Raw genomic sequence first — 13,666 nt, 5'->3', positions numbered from 1 at the left:
ATGTATAATCCCAGCACTTTAGGAGGCTGAAGCCAGTGGATTACTTGAGCCCAGGAGCTTGAGACTAGCCTGAGCAACATGCCCATACCCCAGCTCTACAAAAATATATAAAAATTAGCAGGGGAAGGTGGCATGCACCTGTAGTCCCAGCTACTTGGGAGGCTGAGGCGGGGGGCTCGTTTGAGCTTGAGAGGCGGAAGTTGCAGTGTGCCAAGATGGCACCACTGCACTCCAGCTTGGGAGACAGAGCAAGACCCTGTGTCCACATAAATAAATATATAAATAAATCCTCAAGTCTCATAGTAAAGAGTCTGTAAATATGACTTCTTGTTGACAAATGAAAAAAATAGAGGTGTAAGCATGTTGTCTACATGGCGGCAAGACCAGAAGAATAGAAAATGGAAACAGATTCTCTTAGAGAGGGGAATCGTGTCTTTCTCATTGGCTCAGTATAGTCTCCCTAGAGTCTAGAATGGTTCAGCACCTGGCACACTGCTTAACAAATGGTGAATGAAAAAAAAAAAAAAGTCATCCTTTTTCTTCTTTCACCCTATGTCCATAATCTGGCCATTTGCAGAAGTTGATATCCGGTGATCTAAGTCAACAGCATCAGTGCATCTAACACGTTCTAGTCTCTCATCTTCTTCTTACATCACTAATTTTATTTACTTTAAAATTAAGGATATCCAAAGTATTATGTGAGACCATTGCAGTGGGAGACACTTAAAAGGAGATATAAAATGTATGTTGAATTGAAAAGTCTTCAAAGAGCAGCAGTGACAAATTTTTTGAGATTTTTAACAACTACATAAATTCAGGGATTTTTTAATGGATGCCGCCTGAGACTTTATTTTCTGTTATTTTCTTCTAGTAACTAACCAAACAAGCTCACATTGAAAAATGATTTATTACTAAATTTGAGCTAATTGCAGTGACTGATTTCAAATTTTTTCCACAGTGTATTTGAGTTAAAATTTCACTGTGAAGAGTACTACGATCACTCTCGCTTATTCCAGAAATATAAATGGACACTTGAGTATTTGAATTATTGAGGAACTGGTTGACTGGGTAATTTTAAAAAATCACTGGGCATAAAAAACATATTTTGACTTATATTAGTTTAGAATATTTACACTTGAAAGTGTCTCATCTTGTCTGAAGTAAGGGTGTTTCTTTCATACACATTTTATTGCACTGAGTTTTGTGACCCATGGCATATTAATGAAGCTGAACAGGATGTGAAATATAAACTGGGAGCAAAAGATTAAATAAACCAAAATTGCGTTTTTTCTGCAGTCTTGTCCAAAATTGGGTAACCACTTCTGATGGGGTAGCTCCTATCCAAGAATGAGTCACAAAACCAGACTTGTTGAACCTGGTATGTGATGGCCCCAGGAACTGAGTCATAAAGCAACATTCTGCCTTTGTTTTTTCAGGGCAAGAAACTTGAATCGTATCCCACTGAGTTAAAAGATAGAATATATGGCATTGGCATTTCTGTACTTCAGAGAGGAATGTTATCTGTTATAGGAACAAAAAATAAATAGGAGAAGCAAAGCTTAGGTTAATCATATTATGTTACTGATATAACATAATTAACTTGGTAAAAGTGAAGGTGTGGGCCGGGTGTGGTGGCTCACACCTGTAATCCCAGTGCTTTGGGAGTCCGAGGTGGGCGGATCACCTGAGGTCAGGAGTTCGAGACCAGTCCGACCAACATGGAGAAACCCCATCTCTACTAAAAATATAAAATTAGCCGGGTGTGGTGGCACACACCTGTAATCCCAGCTACTTGGGAGGCTGAGGCAGGAGAATCGCTTGAACCCGGGAGGTAGAGGTTGCGTTGAGCTGAGATTGCACCATTGCACTGTAGCCTGGGCAACAAGAGTGAAACCCTGTCTCAAAAAAAAAAAAAAAGGGAAGGTGCCCAGTGTCTGCAACTATGTCACCCCGGACATATCACATATCACTCTGTTTCTCCATCTGTAAAATGGGAGCAACAATGCCATTGCCTCACCATCAGGAGGATATGGAGACTAAATGGGAGAATGTAGGTAAATAGCACAGAGAATGGGTATTAGTAAGTAAACTGCAGCAGTTTGTTGATGTTAACAGTAGTTAGCATTATATGTTAACTATGTTAACAATAGTTAGCATTATATCTAACTATACCTAACTATATAACCATTGGGAATCCAGTTTTCCATGATGTTCCTCTGGAATGGAGCTGCCTAAGTCCTGCCTATGTCATTCTTCTCTGAAGATTACTGAACATCATCTTCAAATGTTCATCCTTGTAAACACTTGTGTGTGTGTGTGTTTATTTAAATTTTCAGAAAAATTCTGTAGGCCGTTGGAAGGAAGCTACCATACCAGGCCACTTAAACTCCTACACCATCAAAGGCCTGAAGCCTGGTGTGGTATACGAGGGCCAGCTCATCAGCATCCAGCAGTATGGCCACCGAGAAGTGACTCGCTTTGACTTCACCACCACCAGCACCAGCACACCTGTGACCAGTACGTACACAACCACCCTCATGCCTCCTATGCCCAAGGTTCCTGCAGCTGGGCTCTCCTGAGGAAGTGCTTTCCTTCTCAATTCATATTCTTCCATGAGGGGCACCAACATTTTTAAAAATGATGTTGGCAGCAAGGACAGTACATTTTCTAGAAGGCTGAAGGCTGACTTTCCCCTTTCTGTGACTCTCTAGGCAACACCGTGACAGGAGAGACAACTCCCCTTTCTCCCCTTGTGGCCACTTCTGAATCTGTCACTGAAATCACAGCCAGCAGCTTTGTGGTCTCCTGGGTCTCAGCTTCCGACACCGTGTCGGGATTCCGGGTGGAATATGAGCTGAGTGAGGAGGGAGATGAGCCACAGTATCTGGGTAAGCTCAATATGTCGCTCAAGACAGGTTTGGGGCAGCTGCTGGAAACCTCTCACTGGGAGGGGCCTCTAGGCAGGTGGTATCTGTGGTCTGGAACTGGCTGACAGCTCAGACTGAACAAACCAGCCTCTGGCATGAGGAAGGAAAGGACTGACTCTTTCTAGGAAGTGGCCGGGTTTTTCCCAAGCCACCCTCACATGTTCCTGGTCCCTGATGCCAGCTGCATCATGTGCCTACCTGGGCACAAGTGTCTACAGCAAAAGCTGCTTTCTTGGTGGAAGTAATTACCAGGACTGCAGCTGACAATGTTAGCACAGTATCGTCACTCATACTTTTCAAATAGTTATGGTGAGGGGCCTTTAAAAAACTTTATCGGCACACTGAAGTGTGTGCCAATCGTAAGCACTGAGTTCAGTGAATTTGAATTCTTATAAAGTGAACACACCACAAGACCAGCACCCGGATCAAGAAAAAGAATATCTGTCTATCCTGACCACATCATCTTCCACCAATAATCACTACCCTGACTTCTTACTGCAGAGAGCTATTTTTAAAAATTTGGCATTAGATTACAAAAATTACACATCTTTAGAGAAAAAGTTGGAAAAATGAAAGGAAGGAGGAAGAGGAGAAAGGAGAAAGACAAGGAGTAGGGTTTTCCCATAGTACATTAATAATCACTGATTACGCGGGGTGCAGTGGCTCACTCCTATAATCCCAGCACTTTGGGAAGCCGAGGCTGGTGGATCACTTGAGGCCAGGAGTTCGAGATCAGCCTGGTCAACATGGTGAAACTCTGTCTCTAATAAAAATACAAAAAAATTAGCCAGGTGTTGTGGTGTGCACCTGTAATCCCAGCTACTCAGGAGGCTGAGGCAGAAGAATTGCTTGAACCCGAAAGGTGGAGGATGCAGTGAGCTGAGATCGCACCACTGCACTCCAGCCTGGGCAATGCAGCAAGACTCTGTAAAAATAATAATCACTGATTATCTATTAGCACATTACCTTCAGTCATTTTTCCCTATGAATATATAGTTCTTAAAATATCCTTCTTATAAGCTGTAGAGTCATTTGAGGGACTAGTTTGCTCCGATTAGTTACCTTGTCTTTTCATTTCAAAGATCTTCCAAGCACAGCCACTTCCGTGAACATCCCTGACCTGCTTCCTGGCCGAAAATACATTGTAAATGTCTATGAGATATCTGAGGATGGGGAGCAGAGTTTGATCCTGTCTACTTCACAAACAACAGGTACCTGTGTGCTACATAGTGTTAAAAGAATCTTTTTCTGTAAAACACAGGCCTGTAGTAGCACTTCCTGACTGTTTGCCCCACTTTCCTTCTTTCTTAGCGCCCGATGCCCCTCCTGACCCAACTGTGGACCAAGTTGATGACACCTCAATTGTTGTTCGCTGGAGCAGACCCCAGGCTCCCATCACAGGTCAGCTGAGCCTCCCGCTCTTTGGCTGCTATGTTAATCTTAATGACATCAACAGGGAGGGCGCAGATTCTGACTGTGGATCTGCATATCACTTTAAATCTCCAATATAATTTATGGGAGAGAGGTGTGTGTGTGTTTGTGTGTGTGTGTGTGTGTGTCGGGGGGAGTTATTTTCTATGGCACATTTCCCCTCGAAACCATTTTTCCAACTCCCTTATACACATACACCACAACATACACACAACCTGTAAAGCCAGCTCATTGGCTTATTAAAGCAAGTGTTCCCAGGGTTGAAGAGGTGTAATTTTCCTGAAAATCTTGCTCTAAGATTTATCCTTAAGGAGAAAGCTGAGCTGCCTTCTTAGCTCATTAGGTGATTCAACTGCCTCATCACTGAAGTTCCAAAAAGACACACACAGTGCTAGACAACTCTGCTAAGGCTGGTTCATTAATTGCTTCCCTCATCTGGAGCTCAAAGAGGAAAAATCAGCTTAACATGAATATTTTCACCTAATGGCATCTCTAATTGACATTTATTAAGGATCTCAGGTCTTCAAGGATGACATTTATTATTAACAAGGTTTGCATGACTGTTCTTATTTTATCTTCGTGCTGAGTAGTCATTATTATAAGAAGTGGCAATATTAAAAGAGTCAAAAAGAATCACTGGCTCTTCACTAATAAAGCAAGATGCTAAGGAATATTCAAAAAGGGAGGATTTATGGTGTTTCTAAGCCTCGGTCTCAAAGAAAACAGTGCATCTTACTTTTGCTGATCCATCTGCAGGGTACAGAATAGTCTATTCACCGTCAGTAGAAGGCAGCAGCACAGAACTCAACCTTCCTGAAACTGCAAACTCCGTCACCCTCAGTGACTTGCAACCTGGCGTTCAGTATAACATCACTATCTTTGCTGTGGAAGAAAATCAAGAAAGTACACCTGTTTTCATTCAACAAGAAACCACTGGCACCCCACGTTCAGGTAACTTTTTTAAGAAGACACTTCCTATGTTATGTTATCAAGATTGTTCCTGAGCGGGGGTGGTTTTGTCTCTGTCAATAGTTCCCACATTCAAATAATCTTATGTAATAGTTTTTCCCTAAACTTCTGATGTTTAGCTGAAATGTCACAAGTAACTTATCAAAGCTGGCTACTGGCCTTTCTTATTAAAAACCAACACCATAACGTCCGTCTACAAATTTTCTCCCAGAAGCTCAAGGGTCATTTCATCTTTGATTCTTAAGTATTATAAAATGATTCAGTAAAACAAAAACCATTACATTATTTTCTGCAGTTATTTCAAAAGTTTTTGTTTGTTTTGTTTTGTTTTTTAGTATCTTTTCTTATAACCCTCTTCCCTCACCATCATATGACACTTCATATGCTGGTAACTCATTTATTACCTAACTATTTTAGACAAAAGGTTCAAATGTCATAATTTAAGCACTATGACTGGGCCATGAAAATATGATCTGATTAAGAGACAAAACTTAGCAAAACTCTCGAATGAGAGGCTCAGTGAACTGCCTATCATATCCGAGAAACTGGCTTCTTAAAAATAATCTTCAGCAGAAAATGTGAATGACTGGTTGACTCTTGTCTGTTAGATACAGTGCCCTCTCCCAGGGACCTGCAGTTTGTGGAAGTGACAGACGTGAAGGTCACCATCATGTGGACACCGCCTGAGAGTGCAGTGACCGGCTACCGCGTGGATGTGATCCCCGTCAACCTGCCTGGGGAGCACGGGCAGAGGCTGCCCATCAGCAGGAACACCTTCGCAGAAGTCACCGGGCTGTCCCCTGGGGTCACCTATTACTTCAAAGTCTTTGCCGTGAACCACGGGAGGGAGAGCAAGCCTCTGACTGCCGAACAGACAACCAGTATGTCTTCTCCTATCTTTACCTCCCCTCCAAATTCTCCACCCTCACTTCCAGCCCGTGAGGAAGTGCAGCAAACCATTGACTCAGAGGTGTATGGCTTAGAGAGAGGGAAATATCCAGCCGGCAAGGGAATGCATAGCGAACACAAAGCACATTAAACTTGAAAACAAAACTCAAACAAGCTCCATGAGGCTAAGTGGTAACCCATTTCTAAAATACATGTATCAGCTGAAGGGTACTAAGAGGGAGAACTGAAGATAATCTAATTTGAGTGCATTTTTCCTGTAACTAAATATATCTAGATCAAAGTTAAAATGCAGGATCGTAACACAGTAGAATTCATTTAAGAATAGCAATTGCCAAGTATCTAGTATTACTAGCCACCAGCTTATCTGCTCAGTTTTTACAAGCATTATTCTCATATTTACTCTCTGTTTTGACCTTAGGAAGGAAGGTCTTATTATTATTATTATTTTTTATTTTTTATTTTTTTGAGATGGAGTCTCGCTCTGTCGCCAGGGCTGGACTGTAGTGGCGCAGTCTCAGCTCACTGCAACCTCCACCTCCTGGGTTCGAGCGATTCTCTTGCCTCAGCCTCCCAAGTAGCTGGGACTACAGGCATGCGCTACCATGCCCTGCTAATTTTTGTATTTTTAGTAGAAACAGGTTTCACTATGTTGGCCAGGCTGGTCTCAAACTCCTGACCTCAAGTGATCCACCCACCTTGGCCTCCCAAAGTGCTAGGATTACAGGCATGAGCCATCGTGCCCAGCTGGAAGGTCTTACTAGTATCCATATTGAATACATAAAGAAACTGAGGCTTTAAAAAAATTCTGGAACTTGTAGGGTCACAGAGATAGGAAGGGATAGAGCTGGCTCTATAACCTATGTCCAAAGCCCATGCTCTGAATTATTATACTTGACTGCCTCTTAAATATTTCCTCTATTTGAAATGTAATTTAAATTTTGGTGGGAAAACTGCTGGTTATTATTCTTAAGAATAAACTCCACAACTTATGTGATTCTGATAGTGCAAACTCACCAGTATCCTACCATGAATCTGAGGATATGTTATCATTACTGTAATTACTGTCTAATCTGAACCATGTGAAAATAACTTTTATTTCTCTAGCAGGGACTCTTCACAGAATATTGCTTCTGACCCATAGAGAGCTTCTTCTTGCTGTCATTTTAGGAGGCATATCCCTTTTTCCTTAATCTGTTTGGCTCAGAGCAACCTGTGAAGTTCAGAAGTGTTTGTTTTGCCTTTTTAAAAATACCATTGCTTTAATGTAACTATAATTTCTGAGAGTGATGGGAAGGTCATGCTGGAACATTAGACTTCCCGAAGGATCACAGTCAAGCAAAATGGTTCCACAATTTCTCATGACTGGCAGAGTTTTGGCAAAGTTCTATGTAGCACTCAGTCTCTTACTGGCTCAGTTTTTCCGGGGTTCTGACTTTCACATAGTTGCAACCTTGAGGAGAGAAAACTTAGACATTCAATCAAGCTTCAGGACTTGAGTTATGATCATTACTGATCTAAATATTTCTTGGCATGTTTCATCTTTTTTCCTAGAACTGGACGCTCCCACTAACCTCCAGTTTGTCAATGAAACGGATTCTACTGTCCTGGTGAGATGGACTCCACCTCGGGCCCGGATAACAGGATACCGACTGACTGTGGGCCTGACCCGAAGAGGCCAGCCCAGGCAGTACAATGTGGGTCCCTCTGTCTCGAAGTACCCACTGAGGAATCTGCAGCCTGGATCTGAGTACACCGTATCCCTTGTGGCCATAAAGGGCAACCAAGAGAGCCCCAAAGCCACTGGAGTCTTTACCACACGTAAGCCGAAAATTAAATGCCTTTTCTTAACTATATTTACATTCTCTATTCTTCATGCTTTACAAAAAAACAAAACAACCCCCCCCCAAAAAAAAAAACATTAAAAAGTTAGTATATAATTTAAATCAGTGATACTAAAAATGTGCTCCGTAGACTGGCTGCTGGCCCGTTAATTGTTTGCTGCTAGTCTGCAACAAGAAAAAGAGTTGTGCCAGAATGTAAATCACAAAGCACACTGCTTAGTAGAGCTGAGAATTTTTCTGAAGCCAGATTTTCTTGAAGGAAGCAGTGCGTTAATTCGCATACATTGCCAAGCTCTTTCTTTCCTCTAGAGCCAGCACTTTGAGTAACATGGGTTTAAAGCACTCTGTTATTACAAAAATTAAATTCTATTACATTAAATGAATTTACCAAATACTAGTTAAGGCAAGAAAAAATTAGCACCTATGTCTATATTCTATTACTTTGGGCATTGAATAGTAACTATGAATGCAGAATAAAAATATCTACAGGTTGAATGGGAACCAACTAATTGAACATGAAGCCAGGGAAATGATTTCTTTATGAGTGTTGGCTGCAGAAGATTAAAGTACTTTTGCAGACAGAATCGCTTTTTTCTTAAATTACTCTTGAAATTCCTCAGAGGAGGAAAATACTAACAATAATTTTTGGCCACGTCTGTCCTTTTGCTCAACATTTTAAAGGAAGTGGTCTTAAATCTCCCACATATCTACATCACAATAAAGACCTCTATTCACAAACTGATTTCTATTAAATACATTTCCATTTACATTACAGAGAATTATGAGACTCCTTATTTCTGGCTGAACATTATTTGTTATTTTCAACTTGACGTTTTGAATTATAGAAGCACCTAACATAGGCAGTTTTTTAGCATATATTGTAACCATGGACTAGTTTGCAATTTTCTAAGAGCCTTCAACAAATGTTACTCTTTGACTAATTTAAAAGTATGGATGTTAAAAAGCATTCAAAAAGTCAATAGAAGCCTAGTTTGTAAATAACTATGGAATTGATTTCCCAAAGAAAATATAAACTTTTCCCCATAAAAATACATACTTTAAGGAAAACTTACTTCCATTTAAATTTACTGTATGAAATTTGGCCCATGAAGGCTTTTTCCTAAATAATAGTTAATCGTAAGCAAGTAAAATTCACTTTTAATTTGCAAATAAGCTTACCTGAAAATTTGGCTAAAATTTTACACGGTTCTAAGATAGTCTAAGATCTACTCTCATGAAATTAATGTCTTTATAGTTCTTGTAAATATTCATTTCTTATAAATGTCCTTCAGTGAATTAGAATGGAGATTTCAGTGAAGGTGCCCTTTCAGTAGATGTTGTCTTTTACTAAAATGTAGAATTCTATAGTTGTCTTGTTCATTCCTTAACATAAGGCATATTTTATGTAGTTTCTTTGGTTGAACACAGTGCTGAAGAAAGAAAAAGCATTTTTAATGATGCTAACAATAATTAAGGGAAGGTGGTGGGTCAAGATATTTCAAGTACTTCTGAAGACTTTGATATGTTGGATATATTATTTTATGCTTTGCATAATAGATTCATATAAAATATAATTATTTTAATTGAAGTACTAATAGCCAAAAGTAATTTTATTAGATAAAGGTTAACATAGTGTCTGGAACATTGTATGCTTTCAAAAAATACTTGGTGAATAGATGATTGAGAAAGGAATAATAACAAAAACAGTTCAACGAAGCTTATATTTAAATAAACTAATGTAAGCAGGGTATTCTACAACTCCATTCGAACTTTAAGTACTCCTTAAGGTTGTAAACATCCTCAAGGCTTGCATGGTTTTGAAATTACTAAGTTTCTGTAACTTTTTTACTGTCTTACTAAGCTGAATTCTGGGAGTAACTTTTCTGAGTTTTATAACTTGTGCTAAATTCTTAAGAGCGAATGTGAGAAAAGTTACGGGAAAAAGCTGTTTCTGGGGAAAATTCAGCTTACTCCTGTATTGATAGGGCAAATTTTATTTCTTTAACAGCTGGGCTTTCTTCCCTAACAAGACCTGCCAGAACCCATAGCTCACACTCAGAATCACATCCTTTGTTTGACATCGTTTGTGGGTTTGTGGTTTGGTGATTTTCCCATAATGGCCTTCCCAGGCAGAGAGCATCATCTTAAACTTGGGAAGACTCTAGCTGGCTGGCTCAAGCAATAGAAAATACCTAGTCTTAAAGCCCAGGACAGTTGAGGCAAATATAATTTGTAAAAAAGTTGTGGTTTTCACAGATGTTCAGTGAAAGAAACTGACTGTTCTCTGAATTGCTTTTCGTGGGCCATTAAAAAATGGTCACACAGGGCTGTCATGGCATTTTGGCAGAGTCAGCAGCAGCCAAGTGGTGTATAATTTCAGAGGTACTAAAAGGCATCGGGGTCACCCATCCCAGTCATGTTCCCCCAACCCCCACCAAACACCATCAAAATAATAACATACATAGATGAAACAGCCCACTAAACCAGTAGTACCTCAGTTCAGCCATTAGAGCTATCATTACGAAGTGGTCCACACATATATTTGGCTTTTTCTCACACAATATTTTTAAAATAAAAAAAATGGCTCCTTAGAATCCAGACTGAAAAAGAAATGCGAGAATTGCGATGTTGATTCTAAATTCCCACATGGCAAAGAAAAAAAAATTGACTGGAGTTGAGTTGAGACTGGAGTCTGAACACTTTTTAATCCCTGTTTGTATAACTCTGGAGACTAATTCTTTGTCTTGCCAGCCATTCATAATTTAGTATAAATACATTCGGAGGTTTTTTTCCCAATGGGAACAAAATTTGATTGAGATGCAAAGGGGAACAAAATTTGATTGAGATGCAAAGAGAGGAAGAATTGTGGAGATATCAAACATGTGACCAGGGCTACTCACACACTTGATACCCTTGAACTTAACTTACCCAACTCAAAATATCTGGCCTTCTGTGACTTTACCTTTCTAAATTTATAATAAGATTTGTGAGGTTGTTAGAAAGCTCTATCTTAACTTCATATATACATTCTTTCCTTCCTTCCTTCCTTCCTTCCTTCCTTCCTTCCTTCCTTCCTTCCTTCCTTCCTTCCTTCCTTCCTTCCTTCCTTCCTTCCTTTCCTTCCTTCCTTCCTTCCTTCCTTTCCTTCCTTCCGTCCTTTCTTCCTTCTTTCTTTTCTTTCTCTTTCTTTCTCTCTCTCTCTTTCTTTCATTTTTAGTGCTAAAACCCAAAACAAATCTTTTATTTAAAAAGTTTTTTTTTTTAATTTTTTTTTTATTTTTGGCCAGGTACGATGGCTCATGCCTGTAATTCCAGCACTTTGGGAGGCCGAGGTGGGCAGATCACCTGAGGTCAGGAGTTTGAGACTGGCCTGGCCAACATAGTGAAACCCCGTCTCTACTAAAAATACAAAAATTAGCTGGGTGTGGTGGCAGGCACCTATAGTCCCAGCTATGGGAGACTGAGGCAGGAGAATCACTTGAACCCAGGAGACCGAGGTCACAGTGAGATGAGATTGTGCCACTGTACTGTAGCCTGGGTGACAGAGCAAGAGTCCATCTCAAAAAATAAAAATAAAAATTTGTTTAAGTAATATTTTATTTTATTTATTTATTTATTTATTTATTTATTTATTTTGAGATGGAGTCTTGCTCTCTCGCCCTGGCTGGAGTGCAGTGGTGTGATCTTGGCTCACTGCAACCTCTGTCTCCCAGGTTCAAGTGATTCTCCTGCCTCAGACTCCCAAGCAGCTAGGATTACAGGCATCTACCACCATACCTGGCTACTTTTTATATTTTTAGTACAGATGAGGTTTCGCCATGTTGGCCAGGCTGGTCTTGAGCTCCTGGCCTCAAGTGATCCACCCACGTCAGCCTCCCAAAGTGCTGGGATAACAGGCATGAGCCACTGTACCCAGCCAAAGTAATATTTTCGATAAGAAAAAGAACAGTGATGTCAAGATGCTAGAAAATGCAAAACAAACTTGTTATAATTCCTGATTCTGGTGATAAAATACTAAATTTTTGCAGTGTTATTATTCTGAATAAATAATCACATATTTAAAGTACAAATCTTTAGACTTCAAAGTGCATCCATGGTGGCAGATTTTGTTTAACTTTTATATAGCATGTTTTATTGCAACCAAAAATAGTTGACCATTATTGTGGAATAATTCAGCATAAAGCTTTTTTTCCTTTTTTTTTTTCTTTTTTTGAGACGGAATCTCATTCTGTCACCCAGGCTGGAGTGCAATGGCATGATCTCGGCTCACTGCAACCTCTACCTCCAGGGTTCAAGCGATTCTTGTGTCTCAGCCTCCCCAGCAGCTGGGACTACAGGCACGAGCCACCATGACCGGCTAATTTTTCATATTTTTAGTAGAGACAGGGTTTCACCATGTTGGCGAGGCTGGTCTCGAACTCCTGACCTCAAATGATCCGCCCACCTCAGCCTCCCAGAGTGCTGGGATTACAGGCATGAGCCACCAATCCCTGCCCAGCATAAAACTGTTTTTAGATCACCATCTATAATTTACCATTGTTCTTAAATTAATGATTAAGAAACAATACGATAATCAGTTTGTGGTGGCCAGTTGTACATTTTATAAGGGATTTTACACTGACGATATAGGGAAATTTATTGTCATAAAACTCAAATCCCAACAATGATGGAAAGACATGAATTAGATTATATAATTTCATTGAAAAGACTGCCTTAGCGAATATTTAACCCCTTGTTACTCAGGTATAATTCACGGGCCAACAGAATCGGTATTATCTGTGTTTGTCAGAAATGCGAACTCCCTAGTTCTTTGTTAGACCTCCAGAAACAGAATCTGCATTTTAGCCAGACCCAGATGATGTGTGTGGCACATTAAAGATTGAGAAGCCTGATCCTCTCCCAATTCTCACCCAATGAAAAAATATGTTACATTCTTTATCCACTGCTTGGTTAAACTGAGGTTCTCTATAAAGATACTTGTTATCTCTATTCTATGAAATCATCTGTGATTTTGAGTTTTGAAAACGTGCATTGATTCTCTCTCACAGTGCAGCCTGGGAGCTCCATTCCACCTTACAACACCGAGGTGACCGAGACCACCATTGTGATCACATGGACACCTGCTCCAAGAATTGGTTTTAAGGTAAACTGCCCATGTTCCTAATCTCTGTGATACAGCCCTGAGCTGTCCTTGTGTTTCCCATGTAGTGGAAACAGGGTGCTCAGGAGTCAGGAGACCTGGGTTTTGTCACCTGCTTCTGTTCATACATCTTTGACTACATTGTCAGGGCCTAACAATCCTTCCCTGCCTACCTCACTGAATTGTTCCAAGAATGGATGGAGGCTATGAAAGTGCTTTTCTAAGGATAAAACATTAGCACGAACTGCTGCTTGTTGTTATCTTATTTTCTCTATCCTTTCCCGCAGGGAACTACATTTCAAAAAAACATAGGAAAACTTTATTTGATGTGTCATTCTAAATGGGTGTGAACAAGTTCACAAAAGCCAATTTAGGGAGATCAATTAAACTCAGAGTCACTTAAAAATCGCATTTTCATCCAATCAGTTTCATCTCCAACTGTTCAAAGC

General features: G+C 40.1%; 1 protein-coding gene across 11 annotated transcripts in view; it reads left to right on the top strand.

Annotated features, from left to right (window-relative positions):
* Positions 1 to 13,666, top strand: part of FN1 (fibronectin 1) — a 75,713-nt gene that overhangs the window by 23,621 nt on the left and 38,426 nt on the right. For all 11 annotated transcript variants that reach the window (XM_025404476.1, XM_025404484.1, XM_025404483.1 and 8 more), the window contains exons 14-21: positions 2,337 to 2,517; positions 2,712 to 2,888; positions 4,010 to 4,138; positions 4,239 to 4,328; positions 5,115 to 5,309; positions 5,936 to 6,208; positions 7,788 to 8,054; positions 13,126 to 13,220. In XM_025404476.1, coding sequence (XP_025260261.1) covers positions 2,337 to 2,517; positions 2,712 to 2,888; positions 4,010 to 4,138; positions 4,239 to 4,328; positions 5,115 to 5,309; positions 5,936 to 6,208; positions 7,788 to 8,054; positions 13,126 to 13,220 — 1,407 coding nt within the window. The remainder of the gene's footprint in view (positions 1 to 2,336; positions 2,518 to 2,711; positions 2,889 to 4,009; positions 4,139 to 4,238; positions 4,329 to 5,114; positions 5,310 to 5,935; positions 6,209 to 7,787; positions 8,055 to 13,125; positions 13,221 to 13,666) is intronic.

This window comes from Theropithecus gelada, chromosome 12 (genome assembly GCF_003255815.1).
Source record: "Theropithecus gelada isolate Dixy chromosome 12, Tgel_1.0, whole genome shotgun sequence".
NCBI classification, from domain to species: domain Eukaryota; kingdom Metazoa; phylum Chordata; class Mammalia; order Primates; family Cercopithecidae; genus Theropithecus; species Theropithecus gelada.
Note: the sequence above shows the minus strand (reverse complement) of the source record. Positions and strands in the feature narration are given on the sequence as shown.